General features: G+C 43.0%; 2 protein-coding genes across 4 annotated transcripts in view; one reads left to right on the top strand and one right to left on the bottom strand.

The window, feature by feature from the left end:
* The first annotated feature begins 1,035 nt into the window (after nt 1-1,035).
* Nucleotides 1,036-3,819, top strand: MALL (mal, T cell differentiation protein like). The gene is made up of 4 exons (XM_074578648.1): nt 1,036-1,280; nt 2,433-2,600; nt 2,962-3,090; nt 3,439-3,819. The coding sequence occupies exons 1-4, from the start codon at nt 1,179-1,181 to the stop codon at nt 3,499-3,501; spliced, it is 462 nt and encodes a 153-aa protein (XP_074434749.1). The 5' UTR covers nt 1,036-1,178; the 3' UTR covers nt 3,502-3,819.
* The window catches only part of ASB3 (ankyrin repeat and SOCS box containing 3), a 33,486-nt gene continuing 21,606 nt past the window's right edge, over nt 3,816-15,695 (bottom strand). For 2 of the 3 annotated variants that reach the window (XM_074578642.1, XM_074578643.1), the window contains exons 4-10: nt 14,955-15,067; nt 14,230-14,365; nt 13,272-13,449; nt 11,685-11,882; nt 8,349-8,600; nt 6,423-6,556; nt 3,816-4,540 (exon numbers count right to left, since the gene is read on the bottom strand). In XM_074578642.1, coding sequence (XP_074434743.1) covers nt 4,257-4,540; nt 6,423-6,556; nt 8,349-8,600; nt 11,685-11,882; nt 13,272-13,449; nt 14,230-14,365; nt 14,955-15,067 — 1,295 coding nt within the window. In that variant the 3' untranslated portion in view covers nt 3,816-4,256. The remainder of the gene's footprint in view (nt 4,541-6,422; nt 6,557-8,348; nt 8,601-11,684; nt 11,883-13,271; nt 13,450-14,229; nt 14,366-14,954; nt 15,068-15,695) is intronic. The other variant, XM_074578644.1, reaches the window with a different exon arrangement.

Below are 15,695 nucleotides of genomic sequence, written 5' to 3'. Positions count from 1 at the left end.
GTCTCTGGATGCTTTCTGCGGGGCGGCGGGTATGTTGCCACCGTGTCCGAGGAGGTAGGCAGGCACCAAGTCACACGTGGATTTAAGTCTGAGCCAGGCACTAGTTCTGTCCGGTGTGACGTGTTTTAAAACAAGACCTTTCAAAGACCACGGCGTGTTGCACGGAGCCTGAAGCCAGCTCCCGCTGACAGCGTTTGTAAGCTGGAGCCTCCAGAAATGCCTCAAAGCGCTTCCCCCTGGCCAAGGAGGGGCTCAAACAATGAGATACATCATGGATTTGATCTTTGCTCTGCGTTGCCCAAGAGCTTGGCATAGAAGCCACATTCCTAGGGCATCACTTGGCACTCCTAACAGAGAGATATGATATCTCACTGGGATAATGTCCTCCTCCTGCTGCAGACTATTGCCTGACTTAGGATGACTTCACTAGGCCGTGAGGCAGAAATGCCACCTTCAGCCTTTTATGCCTCCAGTTATGGGTGACTTATGGGGTGAGGCAGAGGCCTCTGGAAAATACAGCGTGTGCTTCTCGAATTGGAAGTGCACGTGCCAGCAGGCAGAAATTAAAGCTGTCCCAGTAGCTGTTCTTTAGACCTTTATGGGTGCCTGGGAGCACGCGGGCAAGCCCTCCCGTCTTTTCCCAGTGCGTTGACTTGCTGTAAAAAACGTTTGGCTGCAAGTTTTTGAAGGCTGGACGTGCCCAGTGGGCGTGGGGGAGTCTGATGTGAACATGGAGCAGAAACCTGAACAGAAAAGGGAGGAGGCAACAACAACAGTGGAAGTGAAAATATTTCAGGCTTGAAAGAGTGCCAAGGACAAAAACTGATTGCAGGTAACATTTCTGCCCCAGTGTGGTATAGGATTTTTTTTTATTATTTTTTTTATTTTTTCTTTCCCCTTTCATTAAAGACCTTGAGTTGATTGCGTGCCAGTGGCGGGGCCGGGGTCGCGTTGCTCTCCCGTCGCAGTGTTGTCAGCAGGGTGTGTAAAGCCAGCCGCAATAACCAGCGAGCTGCTGAGGGCTCCTTCGTCGGGAGGAAGCGGTGTGGTGCCAGCCTGGGCTGGTTTCTGTGATTACGTCCCCGCGGGCGTGTCGGTTAAAACCCCACACAGGAGCAGTGCAGGACGATGCGAGTAGAGCTGAGCCGGACGGAGCAGTCACGGTGTCGGCTGAGGAGATGGCCTCGGCGGGTATTCCTGCAGCCCCGACGCAGCCTGCCTTGCCCTCTGGACCTGCCGTCTTCAAAACCATCCCCTATGCATTCATCCTACCAGAGATAGTGAGTATGCCGCCATTTATTGCGTTACAGCACTCCGCTAATGTTTCTAGTGAATCTAAAAATCAGGGAGCAGCCCCCCAAAACAACTCTGAAGACAGCGTTAATGGGGGGAAAAAAAAAAACCAACTTTTTTTTTTTTTTTTTTTTTTTTTTTTTTTTTTAAAGCTTATACTGAATGCACAAAGGTGGTCTTCGTGATGTAATTTTTTTGGAACAGCTTGAGGACAAGATATGGTCCAGCTCCATCCCAGAGCCCACTGGGGGGTTGCCTTCTGCTGTAGGGTTGGGAGAGCCTGAAGAGCTGCCATTGCCTCTGGGGCAGGAGCAGCTCTAGTTATTGCATAGAAATTGCTTGAAAAATCAAGGGAATTTTGTACACTGTATTACGCCTTTCCAGGGGCTTGAAGGCAATTGGGTGTCTTGTAGTGTGTGACATTCCAGGAATCTTTCAATTGCTTCTGGGTCCAGAGAGCACCCGGTGGGACTGGCTGAGATAACTGCTGGTGTACTTTGACGCATGACACAGCATCGACGACCCATGGTCCGTGGATGCAATCCCGGCAGCCGTGCGCCACCTGGGCTGGTGGGCTCAGATCCCCACTGCAAACCTGGAGGGGTTTCATCCGCCTGCGCTGGAGTGGCACGGGGCTTATCCAGATAACCCCGGGTGTTCTTTGAGCACGGTAAATATTTTAGGTGGACCCAGAGCGAGCGACTCACTCTGGGCTGGTGCGTGGAGTCAGGAGGAGACTTTCTTGTGCCATGATTTCAAGCCCAGGAGATTAACAGGTGGGCAGGGCTGGGCTGACACGGCCGTTCACCTTTCCCAGGTAAAAGCACATTTTCTGGCTTTTCCGGCAAAGCCTTCAGGGTGAGATGGTTCCTCATGTTGAACACAGCAGCAAACTTTTCCCCCTGTTGTAAGAAACGTTTTGAAGGATCTCCCAAGAGCGTTCAGGGAAACTCGTGCCAGCTTGTGGTGCTGCTGTTGTGCCAGGATGCTCCAGGAGGCTGCTCCCCGCTGCCTGAAGACGCGGGGCTTTCCACGGCTGCCCAGGCCAGCCCAGGAGGGAGGCGAGGAGGAACTCGGGGAGGAGAAGGGGCTTTCCCCATCCCATGCTCATCAAAGGCACCTGTGTTTGTCACTGGCAGCTCTGTGGGACCTGGGTGTGGATCCTTGTCGCTGCTACCTCCGTCTCCCTCCCGCTGCTGCAGGGATGGGTGATGTACGTGTCCCTCAGCTCCTGCCTCATCTCCCTGCTGCTCCTCATAAGCTACATCTTCGGCTTTCACAAAAACAGCGAGAACTGGAAAGTGCTGGTAAGGAGGGGCTGGGATGCTGGCAGATGTTGGCGGCAGGAGCAGTGTGGGCACGAGACCACCAGAGCTGGTGCTGGGTTAGCTGGCCAGCCGCCAGCCCTCCTCCAACCACCCACCCCTTTCCTTCTTTTCGCCTTGGTTGGAATTGCCAAGGGAGGCTGTGCTGTGCCGTGGGTGCTGCCTGGGAACAGGGGAGGGTTCGGCGTGGTACAAGTGTTTGGTCCCAGCCCCTGTCTGGGCGTGCGCTGCGCGTCCAGTTTGAGGGCTTGTAAGCACAGAGGATGGACCTCGTCCTCGGGGCAAATTGAGGGGAGGACAGTCCCAGGCGGGCTTTGATTCTCACCGCTCCCTCGTTCTGCAGGACAGTTTGTACCACGGCGCCACGGCCATTCTGTACCTGAGCGCGGCTGTCTTGCAAGCCAACGCAACCATCACGTCTGAGTCCGGCCCCAACTCGCCGCTTTACTACCAGCTCAACAGCGCCGCCTCGGTGAGTCTGCCCAGGAAGCCCAGCAGGCCAGAGCACCCGCCATTCCCCTGGGGGAGACGCCCAGCAGAGCTATCCCAAGCCCAGCAGCGTCACACTGGTCAGAGCTTCAGCTCCTCTGTTGTGTTGTGCAGCCAGCATGGGCTTCTCAGGGTCCATCGGCTCGTGGACAGCCTTGCGTGGCTGCCTCCTGGGCAAGGTGGGAGATTTTGCTTCTTTGAGGCTGGAGAGAGGTCTAGGCTGGAGAGAGGTCTAGGCTGGGAGGTTTCCCCAAGGTTGAGAGCACCGAGAGGAGATGGGGTGAAACTGTGCCAGCTGACCCCAGCTTTTGCTCTTCTTCCTCTTGTGCAGTTCTTCGCCTTCATCACGACCTTCCTGTACGTCCTCCATGCCTTCAGCATCTACTACCAGTGAGCCCGGCGGTGCCAGCTTGGCCTCTGCAGGAGAGAGCTTCCCCAGCAGGAGGGATGCAGCTGTCTTCCACGAAGATGGCCCTGGCCCGGCCCTGTCACTAACCCCGCGGGGAGGGCAGTTGCTTTTTCACTTCATTAAAAGAGGGATTTTTGTTCAGCGGTGTCGGGTCAGTGCGCTCGCTGGGGACGTTTTGCACGTGGCCCATGGGCTACACAAAGGGGAGGGACTGGGTGCAGCTCCAAGCCAGCCTCCCGCTCTGACCAAGCAAAGGGGGGAAATAAATAAATAAATAAATTAAAAAATCACTGTTTTTTCAGCAAACAATGCCTTTCTTTTATTATTTTCATATCTCTGGTTTGGCTAGATCACTCCCCAACGCAGACATTCGTAACAACAATATAATATTGTGTTCCTTGACTTTCAGATAATTTCGTTTGGTATATGCAGTACTTACTTAGAATAAAGCATCTACTAACAGTGTCTGACCAAACAGATTTCGACGACTATTTAAAGCTATGTTCATTGAACAAGCTAATTTTACTCCGTAAGAGTTAAAAATTTCCTTTCAAAAACCAGAAAGTGTTCACAGACTTAGAAAGCTACAACAGACTTTTTAAACAAGGAAATGATAGAACTTCTAACAAACTTCTAGATATAGTATAAAACTACAGCTGGAAAAGACTTATTCCTACAGTTATTTACACTAGTTCTCTGGTGTCTGCTAATTGCCGTTACAAAATCTGCAGCCACGGAGTTCAATCCCTGGCGGCACCATCACCTAGCACCGGAGTTACAGACATCCTCTCGCCATCCTCAGCGCTGGAGTGACTGGGAGAGGGAGCTCCCTCCTCTCTCTGTGCCAGATAATCCTCCACTTCTGGGATAGCGTAGACCCGCAATACATCTAAGTAGAGAAGGTAGTCCTGGAGACAGGCTGGCAATGGCAATTCCCGGATAAATCGGTCCGATCGCAGGCGTTCACTCGTTAAAATGGACCGGATCTCAAGACGACAAAGATGTGACAGGGAAGGAATAGAGGCTGAAAAATTAAAAAAAAACAAGTCAAACAATGAACAGGACACCATGGAATCACAGCACTTGCCTACAGTTACCTGGTTCAGCTGGATCCCATCGGAACCCCCCCCAGCGGCTGGCAGATAACGAGGCAGAGCTCTCCAAAGCAAAGGGCTGTTGCCTGCTAGAATGAGCATCTTTGGAATTTCCCTCTAGGAGCTGGAAAAGCTACCTTAAACTTCTAGACACAAAGTATCAAAGAACTATTCTATCCTTAATCAGGAAGTTTCATCTAACGAGCCTAGAACAGCTGGAAACAGAGGCCCATGCCGCCTTACAATAAATGAAAAGTTAAGCCTAGAAGCAAATCAAGCAACAAAACAGCACAAAGGAAAATACAGGATAAGCACTAAGTGAGAGCATGACTCAGTTGGCATATGATGCCAAATGTTCTACCGCATCGCTACGTCACTTGACTTCGGACAAGCCAAAAGATTCACAAACCCGTCTGTAAACGTACATTCACCCCAACACAAACTTTCCCGTTATAGATCACCTTATCTCGATACAGAACTCTCACGCCTCCAAACTCTCTCCATTGATTTTATTCACAAGGAATCTGTAGTATCCACTGCACTGAGCGTCAGTGCAGAAGGGTAAGTACGGCAGGTTGTGTAACTCCGCGGGACCGTACGTTTTGCAAGCCTTCAGCTGGAGGTATGAACACCCGTTCTTGAACTTTTCTGCACAAACCCTTCATTTTTGATTTCCTGCGCTCACTGACATGACCAACTTATCTCAGTTCGAGCGCCTGGTGCTTCCCGAGCTGGGAAGCGTGTCTCTCAGCACTGCAGCTGGCCTTCTTGCCCTGACTGCTCTTGGCTGAAAGAACGAAGAAGTGAAAACTTTCAAACTTCCCCCCCCCTGCTTTTTCCTCTCTGCTTTCTCTCTTCCGCTTTAGTTACGGGATACTATTACAACACAAATATATTTACTAATAGCAAAGGAAACAAAGAACGAACTTTATCTAAATTTTAACACCCTCCTTTTTTTTTTTTTTTTAAATTTCCAGAAATATATCCTAATTAGCTTCAAATAGTCCAAAGGAAGTATTATTTAATAACATTATTACTTAGACATTTTAAAAATTATTAGACCTTTTTAAAGAAGAATTTGCTTTTAAATGAGTCACTAACAAAGACGCCTGAGCGCATTTTTTTTTGAGCGTGCACCACGCATAGTTCACAGAGCGTGACCTGTACGGTAAAGCTGCTTTTCTAAAGGGTGAATGCAGGGAGCACTGGTGTTTTCCTGGACAATCAATTATTGAATCTTCTTGGCTGACCATATTTTGATTACAGGAGTGAAAACGAACAGCTAGATTTGTAGATATTTAATCTGATGTCTTGTATGATTTGTGTTTTAATCCCCGTCAAAATGCTTACAGAACAGGATAGACAACTCGTTGGAAATACAAATCAAAATGAAAAAAAAAATATCAGTGGGATATTGTCTAGAAAACATAACCAAATAATATTGGTTATCTTCCCTTAAACCTTCCAAGAGACAAATCACTTCAGGAAGGTGTAATACTAATTTACATTCATGATCTATATTTTACAGCACACGCACGAACTTGAAACGGACAAGACAGCCTAAACTGAGAATATCTACTTGAAACACGGTAGCTCTGAACCGAACAACGTTAACGAGTAAAATTCATTCCAATATTTTTTACTTGCTTGTTTGTTTCGGGTAACTGCTATTTCTGATCCCCGTTTTCTGGACAAGCAGTGTCCATTGAGCCTTCTTTGCCATCGTGCATTAGCACACGGAGCTGTGTCCCACTTCCAGCTTGGCAGCTGGCATACATGGGGACTTTTTTTTCCCCTAACTGTATCGCTTACCAAAATAGCTCTTGGGAGTCCAAGTTAGCTTCTCTTTGCAATATGAAAGGTCTTGCTCTACAGCTGGAGGAAGTCTCTTCCAGTTCGTGAACTCCAGGGTGAAATTAAAGGCATCGTCGCTCACAGAGAAAATCCTGCGTAATGAAAACTCCCGTAAAATATCATTTAACACAACAGCATAAATATAATAATGGGAACAACACATAGAAAGCTTTGCTATTTTCTAACAAATTCTTAACAACCTACATCCTAAGCCCAGAAACAGAAAATCATTAAAGAGAAATCCAAAGTAATTTTGACAGCACAAGCTTTTACTAATGTAATTCTATCTTCCTCCTTAGAGGAATTATATCTTCCTTCCTTAGACTGTAAGAGAAAAATATTTTCTCTGAAATTTAAATGCCTCAGGAGTGGGCAGCATTCTGCTCTGCACGAATTGTCTTACTCCATTTCCACCTAAACTTTAATAAGGGGTTAAGGCACCAGAGCATTAGAAGCATTACCATCGCTTTGGCGGAAAAACCCACATATATTCAGCTACTTAAAGAAAACAAACCCAACCAAACCAATGTACAAAACCCAACAACAAAAAAGCCCCTCAGATTTGCACGCGTTCCGAACTCTCCTTCTACCAGAGATCACGTTTACATATAGTCAGAAACCAATATGATTTACCTTTCAAATCTTTAGCACGTGTAAAGACCTTTTAACGATGGTTTAATTGAATAATGTGTATAGGGAGGTTTAAGTAAGAGCAGGTAAAACAACTGTTTTAGTATTACATACGATAAGAGCCAGGCAATTTCACAGAACGGCTTCTCAGCTAGATATACAGAACCCTGAATCTTCACCTGAATGGAAAGCTTAATGCTCTAGACACAAAAAAATACCAGACTAAAAAATTTTAATACACTTGCTTTTTACAAGCGATTCATGTCAAAGTTATTTTAGGTCCTTTCTACTTTTTGTTATTTGATTTTTCATATTTGACTGAACTTCCGTACATTCACCGAAAACCATACAGGGGAGAGATCTCCTTGCCTACCTTTCTTTAAGAGAACGGTGATTTTACTTTTTCCACGGGTAATTAAAATTGTCAGTGCTCTAGACTGACCAGTTTATGATTGATTATACACGTGTTTTACACAAGGAGCCAGATTAAATAAATCAAGATTTAAGTAAACCTTAAAACCCTACTCCTTTTATACAGCCAAGTAATGCGCGTAACGAGTTTATGCGTCTCACGTTGTATTTTAACAGCTGAGGCATATGGTAGTAAAGTCTAAATGTCATCTTCACAGACAAGAAAAAACCTGAATACAAATACTTCGTAATTTTTAATATAAGTTTAATTCTATACGCCTAATTAAATACAAAACATCACCAAGCAGTTGTTTGTATGTGGAAGAATTTAAAAAAAAAAAAAAAAATCAGACTGGAATTTTGGCCACATTATTTTCTTTAATACAATCTCTAACTGCATCCGTTTCCTCCCCTTCCAGCCTTGGCCCGGCTTCACCTCACATTTGTTTCCCGTCCCTCCTGACCTCTTTCTCAGCATTTGAAGCTCTTCTGACCATTACCGTATTATACATACACACACAATTTGCAACTAAAAGGGGGGGCTAATAAGAGATGCTCGATATAAAAATTGTGAAATGATGCCTTTCTCCAGGGTAGTGATAAAACAATCTCCATTCTGGCTTTCTTCCGGGAAAAAAAAAAAACAAAACCAACTCGTTTTACAGAATCCAGACATTACCTGGGAATGACTTCTTTCAGCCTTTCCCTAAGCCTCGCCATTCCTGATGATGGCAACCGATTATCAAGTACTATCCTCTGAAAGCATGCCTTAAATAACGTTGGCAACAGCTTTGCAGATTAGCATGCAATATCTAAGTAAACGAGATAACGTTATCTCCTTACCAGAATCTGTGCATTAAATTCACTGGATTAAAACCAGCCAAGAGCAGATAAGGCAGCCATTCCTTGTACTCGGCGTGCACTTTAATCGTGTAACTTATGAACTCCGACAACTGGTCCCCAGAAGGCAGCGAGCAGCCCAGCTTCAAGAAGCGTTGAAACAAAGTAAACTTTTCATGGAACAGGCAATATCCCAAATTAATCCCAAGTAAGGTGATCCCATATTTCAGGAATATATCAATGAAATCAAAAAGCCTGCGAAAAGCACACAAGGAACAGGACATCCTGTTAGTTTTTCCCCAGAAAGCATCTACCATTTTACCTCTTACCTCCAATAAAGCAAATTTCTTCTACCAAAAACCCCCCTCAAATGAAAAAAAAACCCAAAAAACAAAAACAAAAACCAAAACCCTGCGTGCCCATCTGATTGCAGTTCTTTCTGCAAAGCATCAGTTTAAGCCACAGAACTACTTCAGGAGACCCCAGCCCTTACGTTGAACGCATTTGCTCTTTTTGTCCTGAAAAACTTAGCGTTCCAACCAGCCTCCAGCCCTTCAAAGCAAACCTTTTGATCAGAAAAGCAACAGCCCCAAAAGCCGTCACACACTGCTGTGTGAAAGCATCGCCGAAGCATCGCCACGCTGCTGATCCTGCCGGCTGTAAGCAGCGAGCACCGTGTCCGCTTGATCTGGTTTCACCTTAAAAGCACGCCACATGCCAACAGATGGACAAGTATGTGAAAACATCAAATGATCGCGCCCCGGAACCCAGGGACCAGCCTAACGCTCAGACTTGTTATGGGTTTAATTTACAGCCAGCTGTATTACAACTTTGTTATTACTAAAACCATTTTCTCACTATCAATTATGGTATGGTAACATGACAATGAATGAGATTATGACTGATAATTAGCGTTGCTTTTTTTAGTTAGTAACTAGACTGCACATTACTTCACAGAAGTGGTTCTGAAGTGCTGATATGTTACCTGCATCATTTACAGTGTATTTGAGTAGTTACCCGGCCTTCAACCCTTCCTAAATTATTTGTTATACACTAAGAATAGGACAGAAGCGGAAAAAAACTACATCCGTGGATTTTTAAAGGCCACATCCTAGGAGCGTGTCATGAAAATTAGTAATAACAAACCCTAGGTGCTGCTTCACTGCGCACCTTAGGCATCATTTACGGAGACACAGGAAAGAAAACACATCCTGCCTTGCACCCTGACGCGTGATTCCACACGCGCTGTTTTGGATCTGGACGAGCTCCTGCCTCAAGCAATTCAGTATCACCTGCAGCCTGGCCAGAGACACAAGAGGCTGTTACAGGCGCAGTCACTGGGATGTACTTCCACTATTAAATAATTCTGTTCTTGATTTTCCTCCCTGAAACAAGCCCTTTTAGTTCAAGTAGTATGAACTCAGGCAGAATATCACTGTAGTATTTTCCCTTCAGGAACATTACGAATGACTGGCAAGTTAATTATTACAGTTTTGGCACTGTAGATTGATGGCATATATTTGGTAAAGTTTTTAAAAAATTTTCTAAGACAATTGTAAGAACGTGTGATCATACTAATTAATAGCATGCAACTAGCGTGCACTTTACAAACACAAATATTCAAACATATTCAGCAAAGAGTACCCCAGCAAAGCTAATTCTTTCAACAGCTTTATCCAGGGGAAAAAAAAAAAAAGTACAGCACCTCAAGACCATCATTTGTAATTATAACACGCTTATCTCGTAAAAAATAATCTCTCAAATAGCCTGAACACATCTGGGTACGAGTCTCAGTTGTTTATAAGATTCAGGGCACTAAGGCACATCATCTAAATGTTAGTATTTGGGCTAAAAATGTTTGCAGGTGACAAACTTCCGGAATCTAAGAACTGTTAAAATATTGTATATTTTGATTTTTCTTCCTTAAATAAAAGAAATCAGAGCAGGTCCCATGTGGAAGATAAGAAGCAAGAATGACAAACTGAGATAATGATTCCAAAATGTAAGCCAGCCCCAAAAGCTATGGTTTTGCATCTGCTGAATAAACTGCTTTTTAATGGCAGTGATCTAAGTCCACCACTACCAAAACCTCAGTAACTTAAATGGCAGCACATAAGCAACAAATTTTGATCCACGCACATGAAATGACCTGTTAGAATCTGAGTTTTAAGAAGACTTAAGAGCCTTTATTGAAGATATTTGCCTTAATGCAGCACACTAACTATATAACATTACTTTGCATTAATATTCCTGAGGAGGAGCGTCTGCAAAGGGTGAACTAACTAGAATTCTGGCAAAATATTAAATGATAGACAGCAATCAGCTGAAGGAAAAAAAAAAAAAAGTTTTCAAATGTATTCTCTACCACGTGAAATTTCTCTGTTGTTCTAAACCATAAAGCAGCATCGGGTAACTGCCCTCAAGCCTCAGCTAAAACATAAACCACGATGACATTACAGCTCTATAACAAAGCTCAGAACTGCCGAGAGGTGACTGAGATCTGATTCACCATTTTGATTTGATTTTATATATTGAATTAGTTTGGGAGGAGCACAAGGCGAGCTTGGGGACAGCAACGTCTAGATCTTTCACAGTAATAGCCGACTCCTCCATGAATTAATTTCCCACAGAAAAAGGAAGAAGAAACTTCTGTACTAAAGGGAAAAAAAAAAATCAACAATAAAGACATGGAGAGCACCTCACTGACATTCCACATATATACGTAGGAGTAAGGCTTTTTATACCTTATTATTTTTCCTCCAAAATTATGGCCTTTGCATTATGAAGCAGTATTTTATTTCTTGTTGAATAACAGGGGTGCACATCACTCATCAGGCATAAAAAGAAATGGGTCATGATCTAAAAGAATGTATCGTTCAGCTTCCCAGTCCTCCTTACAGCTAGAGTATTGAGCTGATTAGTTCTGCTTGTCTTATGCATGAGACTGGCACACAGGAAAGGAAAACACTATTTTCCAGTAACTCATCCTTAATGAAAAGGATCTGGCTACTTAAGAGTCTTTTTGATCCAATTACAGCATCAAGTCACATTTCCAGAAGACAGAGACGTGTCGATAAGGCCTTCTGAAAGCATGAGAACTGCAATTATGTTCTACAGGACTCTTCTTCAAAGAGCCGAGCTTCCCCTTGGAGAATTCAGCGAGGTTCTTCCGTTCACACGTGCAATCCAAGCCCAGCGCACCGTTCGGATGCTTACAGTTTAACTCCGGTGGTTCAAGAATTGAGGAAGGAGGGCAGGATAACCGCACATTTCAAAAAAAGGTTAAATAAAGGCTAGCATAATTATGAAGAGTTTCAAAATGTTAAGAGGTAAACTTACTCTTTTTGGAAGACCATACACATGGGTGATCTGCAGTCGAAGTTAAGGCACTCTTGAGCATCTGGACTGTAGCCTTCTTTAAGTAAGATTTCCAGACATTCTTTATTACCACCATATACTGCTGAATATACGGGGCTCACTTTGCCTTTGCCTTTATCACAAATCCGATCGGTAACTGGTATTAGCAACTCTAGTATCCTGCAAATACACAAAATCACTATTCATTTGTGATCTTACGCAATCATTTATTTCAAATGTATTGCCATTTTTCATATGGTCGTTACAACTTAAGAAGAAAATCCCACCTGTTTTTCCACTACTGAGTTTGTATAAAAGAACAATCTTTATCATTTCATACATAGACCCATAACAAACATTGTGCTTTGGCACGGATTTAGGCTGGCGATAAATATTTTCATCCGAAACAGGGACAGATATCTCCTATTATCCGACAATCCTTTTTACAGCAATAGAGTACCACTGCATATTAAATCCAGACTTCTATGAAGTCCGGAAGCAAACTGAAAACGTGAGTTGCAAATGAAATGAATATTTACTTCTGTCCAACAACACACACAGAGATACCGAAACAGAAAAATCATTCTGTTTCATAGGTCACGCCTCCCGTCCACGTCCTTTCTAGCTAACAAGGATTAGTGACAAACGCCAATTCCTTTGCTACTGGAACTTACTGGTGCTGCTCAGAGGTCACCAGTCACCTATTGTTGCAAAAGCTGTGAAGGTTTAAAGACATTTCTAGTACTGATAACTTTGCTAGCCCATCTTCTGTTTATGAGAAAATGAACAAAACCCAGCTTCCTCAGTATTTGCTACTGTTTGCCCTCCTCATCAGTTTGAGGAGAGGCTCCAATTTGATGCACAAACTTTAATGACAGCTCAGCTGATGACCACCTTCTGCTAGGGGTTAAGATCAAGCACCTACTAGTAATTTCGCAGCTAGTAACATCATTAATGTATTTGACTTTAAATGCTGTCACACACGGGCAAGCCACGGGGTTCCTGAGAGATGCTTCTCTGCAATGGCCTGCTACTCTGGGAACTTCCTTCTACTCCGAGTTTTCTGTTACAAAAGTGACTTATCACCACTGGGATCACGCAAAGGTAAAAATGCAATTCTGGAAGGATTAAATGAACTGGTTTATGGCTTTGATTTTTTTGGATGGTTCAGCTAATTCATTAATTGTATGTGATTACTTCTGCTACTTGGTCAGGACTATAGCTCCAGTTAAAAGCTGTTCAATTCATGTACAAAGCATATGTTATTGCTATTTATATTTTAAAATGTGAAAGTATTACGGCTATTGAGTGAATTGGTATCTGGTTCGGTACCGTGGAAACCTCTCTAAACTCATTAGGATGTCGATCAGACCCGGATTAGGCACTGAATTTCAAAATGGTCATTCGCTTTACTGGGACTGCTAACAGACATTTAAAATATGAGGAGAGTCAGGAATTCTAAACTACAAATCAGCTTGAGAACTTGTTTTTCTTTCTTTTTCTTTCTCCTTGTCGATTAGATTTTTATTAACCGGAATCTTTTGGCTGAATGCCTTTTTAATCACCTACTTTTTATGGCCCATTTCAGCTGCTGCGTGAATAGGTAACTGCCAGTTATCCTCATTGCAGTAGAGATTTGGATCTGCCCCTTTTGATAACAGCAGTTCCACACACTCGGCGTGGCCCTCCTGTGCAGCAATCAGCAGGGGAGTGGCTCTGTCCTTAGCTTGACAGTTTACGTCTGCACCTGGAAAAGAAAAAAAAAAAAGCCAATACTTTACACTACCACCACACAAAATAACCAACAAATTAAAGTTAATCGGTAACTGGTTCTCACAGAGTGACTTCACAACACAACAAGCTTTCCACAGCAATAAGGAAACATTTACTAGCTTGTTGCTAACTTCTTAAACAGTCAGTGCTTTAACATTCACTCTGTCAAAGATCAGCACGACGTGAGACAAACACGCTGGAGGCAAGGCAATGCGCTAGGCAATCTTTTGATTGCAATTATTTTTTAAGATTCTCCCCCTGTTTGGTTAGTAGTATCTATCTGGTCAGGTACTCCCTCAGGCTTAATAGTTAGGGCAATTAACTTCAGTTGTAAGGACACGCGCACTTAGACACAGAAAACTTGTTCATTATGTGAATGAAACTGTTGCTGTCTTTTTATGACCAGAGAGAGGTATCTTCACTTGGCTTGAACAATATCCTATTACAAGAGCAATGTCATGAAAATCAGACCACTAATGTAGTACTATTGAGGGCTTCTAGAAGACTCCGATGAACTTTAATCTTTTCATGGTCTTGACTCATTATTTCCTACCATCACTTGCTGAAAACTACATTAAATTGCTGAAACAAGATTTAAACAATTAAGATGGTTTTGCATACGAATCTGCTACAAAAATTACATTAAACCCACTAGAATTTGAAGTTATCAAGTGCAAAAGTAGAACCTGTCACTGTGTCTGGTGACACGCTGATGCAAGTTTAAGAACAATTAAGCTAAATGAATAACTATTACCATGGGACACAAGCAGTCTTAAACTCTCCAGCTTTCCATACTGAGCAGCGACAAACAAAGGCGTAATTCCAAAGTCATCCTTACATTCCGTGCTCGCCCCTTCCTCCATAAGTAGTTTCATTACCTCAGTGCATCCCTGAAATAAATATTTTCATTCTTAACCAACAGAAAAGTGGGGAATTGACATAATCTGTTTTCCCCGCACATTTCAAACAGAAATAAGAAAAAACACAGTAAATTCAATAGTCTAAAAACGTACCAAAAAAATAATGGCAGAAAAAAATAGACAAGTTGAATTTAATTTTTCACATTTGCTCATTTACACAATACATGCAAATGGAAACTACATTAGTTTATTAGAGCCATTAAGCTAACATATTTCTATTCTGGAAATAGGTCATACATCTCACTGACGATGAGATAACTAAACAGAACTGTTTCTCAAAAAATCTTGTAAGAGATTCACTTCCCAAATACAACACATGAGCTTATGAGTACGTACAATACTTACAATACCTAAACAATTATTGCTTCCCAACACCAACATCTCATGTAGTTTCTGATAAACTCTTCAGTGCATTGCAAGCCCTTCAGCATTTTAGGCAACCTTATGACTGCTAGGGTAGGTTAGGAAAAATTACCCGATAAAATGGCAAAAAAATAGGCAAATTACCACTCAGAATACACCAGTTACATGGAAATTACGTTATACACTTTCAGGTTACCTGAAAAGATGCTTGGTGCAAAGAATTCCATCCAGACCAAGAATGAGGTCCTTTAACATTTGCTCCGTGTTGGAGCAGAAACTTTACTATGTCTGCATGCTCATTCTCAACAGCTTCAAATAGAACAGTAAAAAAAAAAAGAAGAAAAAAACCAAACTTATTAACTGGATTTAAAGAACTCATTAAAAAACTCAAATGGTCTCATAGCTAACTTCTTGACACAATAATCATAATTCTTTTAAACTTGCTTACCGGCCTTTTAGATTTACACCCTCAAAACAGACTTGGAGAATGAAAACGTATCCACAAAAATTTCAGTTGCACTTGTTAAAATTCCACCTACTCCGTGCTAACACAGGTAACAAAACCAAGCTTCTCTCATCCCTCCCTCCTGTGGAGCATGGAGACAATTGTGCGGCAGGCACCTCAGTGCACGACAGTTGCAACGGCCTCCCGAACTCGTGAAGCCCAGTGGCTCTCTTCCAGTAAATTCCCCCAAACTTAAACTTTTTTTAAAAATGTTTAAAACTCTCTTAAACACCTATATAAAATTAACTTATAACACGTACATTTAATTTATACTAATGTACTCATTGACAAAGCCTCCTTTAGCATCCTGGTTCATCCTCAAGTTTTTGCCACTGACAATTCCACCAAGGCACGTTTTCTGTGTAACCGTAAAAGCTTGATATGGTGATAAATAACGTGCGAATAGTTGCTACTGATTGACTAATTTTTAGA

This window comes from Larus michahellis, chromosome 3, assembly GCF_964199755.1.
Source record: "Larus michahellis chromosome 3, bLarMic1.1, whole genome shotgun sequence".
In the NCBI taxonomy this organism is placed as follows: Eukaryota; Metazoa; Chordata; class Aves; order Charadriiformes; family Laridae; genus Larus; species Larus michahellis.
The sequence above is the reverse complement of the archived record's forward strand: the minus strand, read 5'-3'. Positions and strand labels throughout refer to the sequence as shown.